General features: G+C 39.4%; 2 protein-coding genes and 1 long non-coding RNA gene across 5 annotated transcripts; all 3 read left to right on the forward strand.

Annotated features, from left to right (window-relative positions):
- Positions 1-760: 760 nt before the first annotated feature.
- LOC148693288 (uncharacterized) lies at positions 761-1333 on the forward strand. The gene is made up of 3 exons (XR_015953711.1): positions 761-1030; positions 1123-1195; positions 1309-1333. It is a non-coding gene; the product is annotated as an uncharacterized LOC148693288 (long non-coding RNA).
- A 3028-nt stretch (positions 1334-4361) lies between these two features.
- On the forward strand, positions 4362-5595 carry LOC137747823 (uncharacterized). Its single transcript, XM_068487965.2, has one exon. It carries the CDS (start codon positions 4407-4409, stop codon positions 5538-5540), a length of 1134 nt encoding a protein of 377 aa, XP_068344066.2. The 5' UTR covers positions 4362-4406; the 3' UTR covers positions 5541-5595.
- A 1114-nt stretch (positions 5596-6709) lies between these two features.
- Positions 6710-14058, forward strand: PEX6 (peroxin 6). 3 transcript variants are annotated; one of them, XM_068481600.2, is made up of 16 exons: positions 6710-7152; positions 7536-8168; positions 8286-8529; positions 8760-8901; positions 9184-9367; positions 9566-9748; positions 9975-10259; positions 10434-10505; positions 10617-10703; positions 10793-10915; positions 11054-11164; positions 12457-12495; positions 12570-12691; positions 12800-12944; positions 13313-13393; positions 13520-14058. In XM_068481600.2, the coding sequence occupies exons 1-16, from the start codon at positions 6886-6888 to the stop codon at positions 13607-13609; spliced, it is 2808 nt and encodes a 935-aa protein (XP_068337701.2). In that variant the 5' UTR covers positions 6710-6885; the 3' UTR covers positions 13610-14058. The 3 variants fall into 3 exon arrangements, with proteins under 3 accessions (XP_068337701.2, XP_088535075.1, XP_088535074.1); XM_088678949.1 differs by lacking the exons at positions 12457-12495; positions 12570-12691; positions 12800-12944; positions 13313-13393; positions 13520-14058 and adding exons at positions 11506-11570; positions 11606-11688; XM_088678948.1 differs by lacking the exons at positions 12457-12495; positions 12570-12691; positions 12800-12944; positions 13313-13393; positions 13520-14058 and adding an exon at positions 11506-12051.
- Positions 14059-14358: the final 300 nt, after the last annotated feature.

Genomic DNA, 14358 nt, shown 5'->3' on the forward strand with positions numbered 1-14358 from the left:
CTCCACCCACTTTTATTCTTGAAATATCTTAGATACAATTGACATCATCCGACTCAATTCAACAACAATCTCATCCAACTCAATTCAACAACGACCTCCTTCCCACCAGCAACAATTGTTTCTCTCTAGAAATTTGGAGGGGAAGGCCTTGACGTGGTCCTTTTGACTAGGAGGAGGAGGATGAGCGACATCCACGGTTGAAGTTGAGTTTTATTATTTGTGAGTTCGATTGAGATGGAGGAAGGAAAATATTAGGTTGAAGGGTCAAGCCGGTAGAGGATAGCTGCCATCAAATTGGATGGGGTGGGTAGCTCATGGATGTGGGGAGTTGGTTGATGGGCTCTCCGTTTTTCTGCTAAATTTTCAATTTTTCACTTTTTCTTTTCTTTCAATTATGCCAAAGCAGCAGCTAACAACAAAATGAAATTCAAAGAAATTGGGTCTTTTTGGGTTTTGCAAAAACAATAAGAAGAAACTGGTTAGAATTATGGATAAGAAGATTCGTGGGATGCAAGTTCGGGAGAGTGAAGCTGGATTGCGAGAGGTCTGAAAGAGGGAGGGAGAGAGAAGGATTCTAGATTATTCAAGTATTTACGTCATTTGACATAGGGGGTAAACATGTCATTAAAAATAACTTAATAAAGGGGTGGGGAAATAGGATTGGGGGTGGGATTACAAATACAAACAGTCAACCTCCAGCCGTCAAACAAGCCCAAGCTCCACATGGCTGCTTCTGCCTCTTCACCCCCTCTCTACGCATGGCACCAACTTCTGCACTCTTCTTCTCTTACTCCGCTTGCTCTCTCATCCAACCAAACAGCTCTCCTGTCCTCCATCACCACCGCCCCAATCTCCCGCCACTTTCTTTCCCGCCCTTTCGTCACTGATTCTCCGCCGACCCATCTCAGCCTCCAAGCCCCTCGCCATGGCCGAGCACACTTCGAGCAACCCAGCCGCCCCGTCTCACAAGCACTCCAATCGCCTAGCCGCCGAGCACAGCCCCTACCTTCTGCAACACGCCCACAACCCGGTAAGTTTGAATTTCCGAACTGGGTTCTCTGTTCTTTGTTGTTTGGATTGCTCTGCGAGCTGAAAGATTGAAACTCGACTGCGTTTTACCAGGTGGATTGGTATCCGTGGGGAGAAGAAGCTTTCGCCGAAGCTCGAGAGAGGGACGTTCCCATCTTCTTATCAAGTAACTTTACTCTACCCCTGTTTTGTTTTCTCCTTGCGAGTGTCGGAATTTGGCAGTCAGCTGATATGCGATTCATTTGATCGTTGCAACAGCGTTGGTTTTGTATGCAAAAGTCGGATACAGCACGTGTCATTGGTGAGATTTCTTGTTCCATTTTTGGGAAGTTTGATTTTAATATTCTAGTGAATGAGGACTAATTAGTTTGTGTGGGACTGTCAATAAGGTGTCATGTTATCGTTATGGAGGTGGACTCTTTCGAGGATGAAGACGTTGCGAAATTGCTGAATGATTGGTTTGTTCCCTCATTTCCGAATTGGGAAAAAAATTTACATCAAGTTTCGGGAAAAAAATTTGAAAAGGGTTTTCTTTACCTTGCAATGCATGGCAAGAGGGGGCGTCATTTTGCATGAAAAAATATATTTTGAAGAATAGTTTATTGTTACGGTAAGAGAACTAAAACAAACATAAGCAAAAAATAAAAAATAAAAAATGAAAAAGAAAAAATTGAAAAGATCGGTTCGGTATAAAGATAGCGATTATATTTCGGAACTGTTGCTACCACGCTAGCGACAGTTAGTGTGGACAATCGGTATTTAAGTACCGATCGTATCCTTTTCTATTTCATTTATTTATTTGGAAGCAAGTTTACGATTTATTGAGTAACAAATGTATATTTAGTAAACTATTTAAGTCGAAAATTAAAAACATAAGTGAAAAATATAGTAGGGAGGTCCAAAACATTGTTAAAATGGCGTTCCACCCTCAAGAATATAACAAAAAGTATTACTATAATCTTCAAACTTCATGGTGAGGTGAAGGTGAAAAATATAGTTGTGAGGCTCAAAATATTGTTAAAATAAGGTCCCACCCTCAAGAATGTTAACAGAAAGTATTACTTTAATTTTCAAACTTAACGGTGAGGCGAAGGTAAAAATAAATAGTTTGAACAACGATTCATGTACGAAATTGTAAAAACTGACAAAAAACCGTGAGTGTAACACCCATGTTTTTTGTCAAAAAGGTATGGTGTGTAAAAATAATGTATATCGAGTAGCCGACGTGTTCTGTTGATTTTGGGTTTTTCCAATGTGAACTAGACATTAGCTTAGTGCACATCAAAAGTGCATATTTAGGTTGATAACCTATTGAGAGGTCTTATATTTCAATTCTCGCTTTGGCGAATTTGAACCAGATCATTACTATTCTATTATGAGGCTTAGTTCACTTTCTCATTATCTTAGTGTAGATAATATCGTTTGTAAAAATAAAATAAAAATAAATAAACGTTTGAATGTTCATTTTTCAAATTTTGTTCATTAAAAAAAAAAAAAAACTGAAATATTGTTTGATAATAATGAAAAGTGAAAACAAACAAATCTTGTTTTCAAAAAGTACAAACCAAAAACTAAAAATTGAAAACGAAATTGTTATCGAACGACCCTTAAGTCATACATCCAAATAAGGGCTTTGTGATATCCCACATCGCCCAGATGTGTGATCCTTATATGTATATTCTCATCCCTACCTGGCTTTGATACATAACCCATAGGTCCTAGGATCGAAACCTGGCTCTGATACCAAATTGTCACATCCCAGCCCGGGTGGGACCACTTCCCGGGTCCGACTCCACTACCGTAGCACGATATTGTCCGCTTTGAGCTTACCATTCCGTTACGGTTTTGTTTTTGGGAACTCACGAACAACTTCCCAGTGGGTCATCCATCATGGGATTGCTCTAACCCCCTTCTCGCTTAACTTCGGAATTCCTACGGAACCCGAAACCAGTGAGCTCCCAAAAGGCATCGTGCTAGGTAGGGATGAGAATATACATATAAGGATCACACCCGATTGTGACAACCCGTTCCAAATTTTACGTTTTTATTTTATTTTAAAAGCGTGAATTTACGAAATTGCCCTAGAGGCAAGGACTTTGACTTCCGTTGACCATCGACTTGAGAGATGTGAGACTTATTCTTTTAGCATATCCTCGTAGTACTCGTTGGTACGAACGTATAGGCGAAAGCTGTTTGCGAGTCCGGATTATAACGGTATAGTTACGGACGTTCGAAATTAGTTATTCAAGGTTTAGTGTTAATTAAATTAAATCCCCAATCAGAAATTGGTTATTCAAGGTGAAGCCCAATCAGAAATAGAAAGAAGAAAAGAGAAAAAAAAAAAAAAAAAAAAAAAAAAAAAACTGAACAGCTTTCTCGTGGGTTTTTCCACTCGCGACCACCTATTTTCCAAGGTCGATTCCGGCCAACTCCGGTGGAGTTTTTCGACGCCACCACCACCATCTTGAAGCTCTCATTCCCCTCTAAAAAACCCACCCAAGAACCACCTTGATTAACCATAGTATGTGGCGGTTTGAGGCCACGAAAGTCGACGAAAATCAACGGTGTCGGCCAGCACAACTCGATTCAGGGTCCAAGTGGACTTTCTGGGTCGGGGTGTGTCAGCCACACATCTAAACAAGAATTGTTAAATACAGTATTTTGAGATGACGTAGAGTGAGTCGGCCCGACCTAAATCTAGTATGAGGATCAACCTTTGTTGGAGGTTGAAGTGGAACAAGATAAATCTAGCATGAGGATCAATCTTTTTTCACTTATGTTAGTCGAAAATGAGCCTAGAAAAGATAGGCTATAACCTGGAGGAAAGTAGTCATATTGTGTCGTCTTTTTCTGTTTGTTTTATTTTATATTGAATGCTCTTAGTTCTTAACGTGCAAAAGTCTACAATAACAATTAATGCATCTAGAAGTTTACACACTAAAATAGTAAAAATCAAACTTCTATTATTTCATCTTTCATCTCCATATGCTTATTTTATGTGAATATTCACACCAATTTCACAGCATATATATTGTAATATATATAGTACTAGGGTTAGGACCAACTCTTGAGCAGTTTAGGTGGTGCCATCGCATAAGACTTCCGATTGTTTGAAAATCTTTGACGTAGAGCAAAACGTATAAGAATTTAAAAAGCTATTATCTAGTGTGGTTGATTTAAATTTTATGCAGAGATACTAGGTTTGAATCCTGCCGTTTTCTTTTTTATTTTTTTGAATTTTTAGTTACAAAATCTGAGGTTCGGATCTGGTGGGTTTGATCGGGTCTGGGTCACGCCGGTTCGGTTTTACCCAGCCCATATGACAGAAACCAAACCCCAAAAAACAGAATCTGTCCGTCCAAATCAAATCCAAACCAATGACACCCTTCAACTCTCTCACCAAAATCGCCGCCGTCCCAAGATTTGCCGTACAAAATCTATCCTTCCGCAGATCAATCGCAAACACAATCTCCGCCGATCACGATGCTCCCACCGTCGCATACCTCATAAACTCATGTGGGTTGTCGCCGGAATCCGCCGCAGAAGCTTCCCAAAAGCTAAAGCTCCGGTCTTCCGACAGAGCGGACTCTGTTCTGGAGCTCCTGAGAACGCACGAGTTCTCCGCCGCCGACATCTCAAAGCTCGTGAGACGCCACCCTTTGATCCTCGCCGCCGACGCCGAAAAGACCCTTTTGCCCAAGCTCGAGTTCTTCACCTCCAAAGGGATTTCGAGGCTCGATCTCGCCAGAACTGTGAGTTACGATCCTTCCCTTTTGAAAATAAGTTTGAAAAATCAGATTATCCCGTCTTACAATTTCCTCAAAGCCCTTTTGATTTCTGATGAGAGGGTGATTAGTATTCTGAAGCACAAGCCGTGGATCTTCCTCGATAATCTGTCGAAAAATGTGATACCGAATATCGGTCTCCTGCGAGATTTGGGGATGCCGGAATCCTCCATAGCGTTGCTGCTTGCGCAATACCCCAACATTTTGATGAAAAAGCATGAATTGTTCAGTGAGATTGTGAATGAGGTGAAAGAATTCGGATTCGAGCCCGAGAAATCAAACTTTGTGCCGGCAATGCGGGTGACGTCAGGTAAAAATTCAATCTTGAAACGAAACCAAGAGGCTTACAGGAAATGTGGTTGGTCGGAAGATGAGATCCTCTCTGCTTTCAGGTCCAATCCCTTGTGCATGACGAAATCGGAGAAGAAGATAACGGAGACGATTGATTTCTTGGTGAACAAGATGGGGTGGTCCTCGGCCGCCATTGCGAAATGCGCGACGGTGATGTGCTTGAGCTTGGAGAGGAGGATCGTGCCGCGGTGTTTGGTTTTCAAATTGCTGGTGGCAAAGGGGTTGGAAAAAGAGAATTTGAGGTTGTCGAGTGTGGTTTATCCGGGGGAGAAGCAGTTCTTGGTGAGGTTTGTGAGTAGACATGAAGTGCAACTTCCTCAGTTGTTGCTTGTGTACCAAGGAAAAGTGGATATCCAAGATGTATTGATTAATTGAAATTTGTATCGTATGATTCAATGAGAATGACGAAAAAGGAGATTAATTTCGGTGATTTTTTCAATTTAAATTTTGATCTTTGTGTTTTAAATTTCTTCAATTTAATCATTGTGTTTCGTAATCACGACCTGGTGGTCCAGTGGTAAAAGGTGGATTACGAGGCTTCTTTAAAACAAAAAACCCGAGGTCTCCGGTTCAAAACTCATTGCTGGTGTGGAAGCCAAACTTGTGGTCAGGGGTGGGTGGATAATCGTAGCATACCACCAGTGATCCAGTTGTCTCTCTTTTTACATGCACAACGGATATGTGTTTTGTGTTGTCTCTCTTGTGGAAGCCAAATTTGTGTTTCGTGTTGTTACAAAAAATTTGAAATTATGTTATTTAGTTAAATTTAACCCACTAAATCAATTCGTTTATTTGATAAATAAATTGAGTATCGCCACTTGAATTGTGGTGTAGTGATATTTGTTTCCATTTGTTTGTAGGAGTCTCAAGATTTGACTTTCATAAATTGTGTGTCAAATGCTTAATAAAGCTTGGTGAATCATACAATACAAATGAGCAAGTTTCTCATTCGTTTGCTCTGATGAGGCAAGTGAGGTTCTCATAGACTCATCTTTTATTAAGGCGGAAAGAGTCTGCTGCGGTCATCAACGGCACAGTGAGCCATAACTTTCGCATCTTATTGTGCCGCATCGAGAGCATGGTAGCCATAACTTTCGTATACGTTTATCGTGCCATTTGGTCATGGTCACATTCTTTGCAAAGCAAATCGACATCTGCTCCAACCAATTTGCTTAAGAGGCTTTCTCTAGTGCCCGTTTAGGTTGCACATCTAAATAAGAACGTTGGAGCATTTAACTTATTAGAATCTAACGGCTCTCATTCAAATTAACACGTAAAATGAAATCAAGCTTCCAAAATTTGCATCGGATGGTCCAAAAGGTTTAATAGTAGTCTTTGGTGCAGGCCCAATTAGCAACAAAGCCCATTCAGGTTCCAGCCCAAACAACTCATGTCTAAACGGTTGGACTACTACATTTTGTTTGAATATGTTTTTAAAATGATTGAAATCGTTTTTGTTGAAAATATTTTTAAAAACAATTCTTAGTAAAAATGTTAGTAAATCATTGAAAAACATTTAAATGTTTCTCGTAAAAAACACTTGAAGTAGTTTTAGAACTGAAAAACATTTCACCTATTTTAAAAACATATCGAACCGAGAGCCACGTCACCACACGCAGCCGCAGAGCTTCATCGATTCGTGCTATTTCAGTATCTATAATTATATGTACTATCTGCAGCTGGAATGTATCTATATGTGTATCTATAGGTTTCCATTTCAATGGTGGAGAGGAGGAGGAGGAAGCCACTGGTGCTTACTTCCACCAAAAGTCTCGTCAATTCCGTACTGAGTGAAGACCGCCCAGTCGACGGCGGCGGCGATGGCGACGAGTCTACGAGCTTGCAGTTGCCGCCGGGGATTCTTCGGCTGTCTAAGGACAGAACGGTCCTTTCAAACAGCCCCAAATTGGCTTCTCTCGACGACTCTGCTTTGGTCGGGCTGTCCACTTCTGCCCTCAAACGGCTCTCCATCACCTCCGGCTCGCTGGTACTTGTTCCAATGTTGATTCATATAATTTTTCCTGCTTTCTGTTTGGTTGCCGGGAAAATTGATCAAAGTACAAGAATTTACACTTGAATCTGAGCTGAATTTCCCAGCTAAAGACTCAAGTTATCGAATTTTCGATTACCAGAATGAATTATGGTAGAATTTTGTTGATCATGAATACATAATTGTGATTTTAAACAATATTGAATCCAATTAAATTCGCAGATAAAACTAAAATGATCGAATTTTGATTTTGGAAAGAATTGAAATTCATTAGTTAGATTTTTTGGGTTTAAGATTACACTAGAATTTTCTGTTCAGCTAGTAATTGATACCAGTATTCTATGTTGTTTTCTGGTTCGGCTGGATTTCGAATATACAAGGTGATTGTGAAGAATGTGGAGACAAACATACAAAGAACCGCTCAGGCCATTGTTCTTGATCCTCCGAACAGCCATGATTGCGCTGCGGAGATTGAACAATCCTTGTCTGAATTTTCTCACGCAATGCTTATTTTGCCTTGTTGTACTTTCCCTGGAAATGATCGAATTTCGTTGAAGCGGGAAGTTGCCTATATATCACCTCTATTAGCATATAACCTTGACTTGCACACATTGTGCTTCAAATCACTCGTTCATAGAGGGGAAGAGACTTTGGCATCTTATTTTGGAGAGAAAGTTGATGATGAGGTGAGCAGGAAAGGCCTTGAGGATTCTGTAGTTGGATTGCAGTTGGAGCCTCAGCCTCAGTTGCCGAGATATGCTTCTCATTTGAGAGCTTCTTTCGTGAAGGTACCGGAATGTGGTACACTTGACTCTCTTAAAGGAAATTCGTCCGTTGAATATGAAGATCGTCAAGAAATGATAGATTTGGCACTACATAACTACTTTGGAGTTGATAGGTTTCTAGCAAGAGGTGATATTTTCAGTATTTGTATAAATTGGACATGCAAGTCAATGATGTGCATTCCTTGCAACCAAAGTTCACAAGATGGAAGCGATAACATCTATTTCAAGGTAATTTCCCTGTATTGTTCTTCCTAGCAAAAAAAGAATCTTAATATTGTTCTTTGGTTGCTTTTATACTCAACATATAGTACCAAGTCTGATCACATCGTAAATTAATATCCTTAGGTTGTGGCCATGGAACCTTCAGACGAATCCATTCTCCGAATTAATCGCTCTCAAACAGCCCTTGTGCTTGGAGGGAGTGTCTCTTCTGCTGTACCCCCAGACTTATTGATTGCTGGAAAACAAGGTTTTGCACCTTTGCAAGGGGACACCGTAAAAATATTGGCTTCCATACTAGCACCGCCTCTCTGCCCATCAGCACTATCTTCAAAATTCAGAGTTTCAGTTCTCCTGTATGGATTGGCAGGTGAGTTTGATTTTTTCTTTTGTAGTTTGCTGTTCATGGTGGCTTTGATGTTTAAATTGGAATGGTCTCTAACAAGATCACTCATCTGCAACCGTATGCAATCATCTTTGAACCTATTACCAGTTAGTAACAAAGATGTTGACCAAAAACCTGTCTGTGCTGGTTAAGATGTATTTTTCATGTGCCCAAGTGTGTAGTGTTATTGAATACTGATTCAATGCTCGCTGCAGGATGTGGTAAGAGAACAGTTGTTAGATACATTGCTCGTCGATTGGGCCTGCATGTAGTTGAATATAGCTGTCACAATCTAATGGCATCATCTGATAAAAGGATGTCTGTTTCACTAGCTCAAACCTTGAATACAGCTCAAAGGTGAGGCAGCACAAAGTGTTTAGATCTCGTAAAATTTGTCAGTTACGTTGCTCTAATACTGTCACATATACTTGGCAAGGCAGGCACAATCGTATTCATTTTTGTTACGTGTCTTTCAGTGATATTGTTAATTGCTGTATCAATAATTATCTTTGCATCATTTATTCAAACTTTTGTGAGAAGCCAGTCCATGCTTTTCTATCGTTGTTTTCTCTGTTATATTTGACAATTTAGCATTGTTATATTGTTGCTTTTTTTTTCTTATGCCAATTATGCTATCAGATACTCGCCAGCAATACTTCTTCTCCGCCATTTTGACGTTTTCCGGAATTTGGGCTCTAATGAAGGTTCACCAAGTGATCAAGTTGGAATCACTTCTGAAGTGGCTTCACTTATCAGGGAATTCACTGAGCCAATTTCTGATGAAGGAGACATGGATTTTGAAGGAAAACACAATGGTGATACTGTAAGATGCAAATGCTTTAGATCCACATATCTTGGTTTAGGATACTTATAGAAACTTAGTCATTTTGATTCTCTCGAATGATAAATAGTTGTAATATGAATTTCTAATAATCTGTACCTATTTATTTTGCATGGATGTCCGTCCATTGATCTATAACTTTTTTGTTTATTATTTTTAATCTTAGTGGGGCATGTGCAGGATGCTGGGAAGATAGGAAGGCATCGGGTGCTGTTAATTGCAGCTCCTGACAGTACTGAAGGTCTACCACCAATTATTAGACGCTGCTTTAGCCATGAAATAAGTATGGGTCCTTTGACCGAAGAACAAAGGGTGAAAATGGTGTCACAGTCGCTGCAAACGGCTTCTGAACTTTTTTCTAACGTATGTGAGCAAATGTGTTGTTTCTATGTACCTTTTGTGTGCGGTTTTTTTTAATAGAAGTATAACTATGATGCATAGGCTATTCTTAAAAGCTGAACAATTATATATATATATATTCTTTAACCATGATTTGATCTTGTTTTGGTTGATACTCCACATGGTATTCATTGTAGTTTTTTTGGATCAAATTGGTGACTTTGATGGATCAGATTGTTGTTATTTGCAGACTGGTTCTGAGGAGTTTATAAAGGATATAGTTGCACAGACATCTGGTTTCATGCCTAGAGATATCCATGCTTTGATTGCTGATGCTGGTGCTAACTTGATTTCCAGAGGCAATGTTCTGATTGACACTGTTAAGTCGGAGGAATCAGATGGATCTCTCAGACCTGATGTGGAATCTGATAGTAAGTCCTCTGCAGTCGCACCTCAGGTTCTGAGGAAAGAAAACTTGACAAAGGCATTGGAGCGTTCAAAGAAAAGGAATGCAACAGCCCTGGGTACACCAAAGGTAATTTAGAGACAAGACTAACTTCAGTGTAATATTTTATTGTTTCTAAGAGTTTTATCTTTGATGTGGGAGGTAATAAAGATTTACTGCTAGAATCAGCAAGCAGTGTAGTAGTAATCTCATAGAACATTTTTGAGTATATACAAGGAATTGTAAAAGTCATTTTTCCCATAGGTCCCTAATGTGAAATGGGATGATGTTGGCGGTCTTGAGGATGTCAAGAAGTCAATTCTGGATACTGTTCAGGTAGGCACTCTTTGTATATCTAAGCCTTTGTATGTTCGTTAGCAAGATTCCTGTAACTGGAAATTGGAAGTCTTTTTCACTGTACTCAGTTACTTGTTGCTGTATTTGTAGCTACCTCTTCTGCACAAGGACTTGTTTTCATCTGGTTTACGAAAGCGGTCTGGTGTTCTTCTATATGGTCCACCCGGAACTGGGAAAGTAAGTTGCTCTGGACTTATCAATTTGCCCTCTTCCTCGCCTGGAGTGATTTGTTTTTTGCCACCTTTGATTTTCTTATTAATCCACAGACTCTACTGGCAAAAGCCGTTGCAACTGAGTGTTCCCTGAACTTTCTTAGCGTAAAAGGACCTGAACTTATCAATATGTACATAGGAGAGTCAGAAAAGAATGTTAGAGACATCTTCCAGAAGGTAAAGAATTCCACTATGATCAGTTGATCCGTATCCCTTCAATGAAAGAAGCTTATGATATTGGTTTTATATATAAATTTCAAAACATCCATTTCAAGTTTGAACTCGTGATTAAGTGATATTGTACATACTTTGCAGGCCAGGTCAGCACGCCCATGTGTTATATTTTTTGATGAACTTGATTCTCTTGCTCCAGCCCGTGGTGCCTCGGGGGATTCTGGGGGTGTTATGGACAGAGTGGTTTCTCAGGTGAAGTCTCCTTTTTTTTTTTTTCCTCATGACTTCCGCATAATTTTTTTTAAGGAAAACTAATGAAAAGGGCTTCAAATCTTTACATTTTAATAAAAAAAAACCACCCACTAACTTTATTTAATAACAAGGACAAAAGACTAATTAAAAAAAATAAAATAAAAAATAAAAAAAAATAAAAAAAAAAATAAAAAAAACTTAACACTTCCAACTTGCGCTGGGGACGCGTACCCCCCAAAACTTGAAACACTTCATTTTTTTCTCCCATCTTTTTGTTTAATAGATTTTGTTTTTATTTTCCTACCCCTCGCTGTCGCCATCACCTTTGGTCGACGCTTTAGACTCGCCTCTGTGCAATGAGAGGCCCGCTTCGCCTCATGTAGCAAGGTTGAGTTATATGAGGTCAGGAGGTGCTGCTGCTGTGACTGTAAGGTTCAGTCCGGTTAGCAGTAGTTACGTGGATGAGGATATTCCACTGCCGCTGCCGCCTCCTCTGCCGGATGAAGATTCTTCCTGGGATTACTTTGATCCTGTGGATGAGAGTGAGAGCTTTAGGTTTGTGGGAAGTAGTGGAGTGGATGTGAATTTTGATGATATCAAAGGGTGGAGACAGGGGAGGAGTGAAGAAGCTAGTCATAGTGTGGGGGAGATGGGAAGATGGGCAAAGGTTGGATTAGATGGAAGTAATGAAATTTTGAAGTTTCTGGTAATTCAATTAACCAAAACGATAGTAGTGTAGATGGTAACGCGAATTCGCTAAACTCGGGAGTTGATGGGTCTCTGCAAATAGGCAATGGTGAAGGGAGACAGTTAGTTGTGGGACGTAATGCCAATGGTGGAGCTACAAGTTTGACAGGCAAAGTTGGTGTTGAGCAGTCTGGTTCAAAGAAGGAGAAGAATGTGGGGGAGAAGGATTTATGTGCAGAAAGAGAGGACCCTTCAGAGTTTCATTTTAGTAAGTTTTCATAAACAGTGTCGTAAGTTTCATAAATAGTGTCGTAAGTTTTCATAAACAGTGTAGTAAGTTTCATAAACAGTGTACCGTGAGTCCGCTCGTCAGATTTTTTGTCCTTTTTATTAAAATTATGTCTTTTTCATTAAAATTTAAGTTCTTTTGCCCTTTTTATTAAAATTTAAGGGTTTTTCATTAAAATTTAAGTCTTTTTAATTAAATAAAGTTATAGCATGGTTTTTTATTAAAATAAACTTAGTCCAAGCCCTTTTCATGAAAATTCCCTTTTTTATGATTCCATTGATGTTTTCTAAATGTGATAAGTTTTCTGTTTCGCTAGATGCTTGCAGAGATCGACGGCCTAAACGATTCAACACAGGTTATTGTCCTGGTATCTTCCTTTCTTAGAATAAGAAAGAAACTATACCTCACGCTTTATTTGGTTTGTCTTAGGACTTGTTTATAATTGGAGCAAGCAACAGACCAGATTTGATTGACCCAGCACTTCTACGGCCTGGACGATTTGATAAACTGCTTTACGTTGGAGTAAACTCTGAAGCATCTTACAGAGAGCGGTTAGTATTCTCACATTTTCGGTTTCATGCCTTCATGTTTAAGAGACTAATCAAATAATGCATGTCAATGAATCTTTTCTTCACATTTCTTAATGGCTTCTCTTCTAGGGTCCTCAAAGCACTTACCCGAAAGTTTAAGTTACATCAAGACGTACCACTTTACTCCATAGCAAACAGATGTCCCCCGAACTTCACTGGTGCAGACATGTACGCATTGTGTGCAGACGCTTGGTTTAATGCAGCAAAGCGCAAGGTGAGTCAGATAAACTAATATCCTCGCTACATGTTAATTCTATCTGATATATGGGGTGTTAAATGGTAAGGTAATTAAGAGCGGAAGTGCATTTATGTTTTATTTCCTTTAAAGTTGGAATATCCACCCATAAACCAGTTAACAAACGAGTTTTGAGACACCCAGGATTTCATATACTGGGATTGAAAACCTTCAAGTGCTCGATGTAGGACCTTGTATTGTCAAAATCATCCTGGACATTTTCTATCGACACTCAATACATGTGTAAATTTTTATCACAATAAACCTAACTAGATAAAGGAATGGTCCTGTATTGACTGATGGTATTTCATGCTCCCTTTCTGGTGCTGACGTTTGGTTTCGTGTAGGCTTTGAGTTCGGATTCAGATTCGTCCCGCACAGATGAACAATCGGACTCTGTTATTGTCGAATATGATGATTTTATCAAGGTATGACAATTGCTCTTCACTATGATTGAAGGAAATGTGAATAGTTATGTGTAGTACTATACAAAGTGCATCTCCATAGCCAGTTTCTGGATTATCGCCTGACTGCGTTGTCCTCCCGTCTTATAGGTCTTAGGCGAGCTTTCTCCGTCGCTCTCCATGGCCGAGCTTAGAAAGTACGAGTTGCTGCGTGATCAGTTCGAAGGAGCTCCCAAGTGAATTCCCATCACATTAAAATGATCTGTGGGGAATCTAGTCTTTGAATCACTTATTATATAATCAAGTGTATATGATATCAGTTTGTACTTCGAGGGTAGAAAAAGAAATATAGAAAACAGAAGAATAAGGAAAGATAGTATTTCCTTGCATGTAGGGTGAGCCTTGGCATAATGGAAATGTTGCTTCTTTGTGACCGAAAGGTCAGGGGTTCAAGTCATGGAAACAACCTTTTTTCAAAGCAAGGGTAAAGCTATGTACGATAGAAGTTCCCCTCCCAACCCTCGTAAAGGCGGTAGACTTGTTGGTTTGGAGCTGCCTTTAATATTTCCGTGCATGTACCATTAATTTGAAAAGGAGGTATTTGTTGATTTATCGCCTGAACTTTAATGTACAATAGGATCAAATTGTCGACTTTAGAACTACATTCTTCATTGGATCATGCTTTTTCTATTTTTTTTCTCTCTGATATTTTAGGTCTAATTCTCGTAGATGACGAGTTTGATTACTTAATTATAGTTGGTTCATTATGTGGCTTACCTCAAGTCTCCACTCCACAATATTGTTGTATCAAAGAAAAGAAAACAAATTGATAGTCTATTCTAAACTAAGAGAAAGGAATTCAAGTATCATAAAGCGTCATAAGGTACACATAAAATGAGGTCGACTTGGACCTATAAATAAATTGGAACAGAGGAAAAGGCATGCCGATTGAGAACGGATGTCCGATAATGGGCATGTACATGTTTCAC

Source organism: Pyrus communis, chromosome 11 (genome assembly GCF_041283825.1).
Source record: "Pyrus communis isolate YQ-2024b chromosome 11, ASM4128382v1, whole genome shotgun sequence".
Classification (NCBI taxonomy): domain Eukaryota; kingdom Viridiplantae; phylum Streptophyta; class Magnoliopsida; order Rosales; family Rosaceae; genus Pyrus; species Pyrus communis.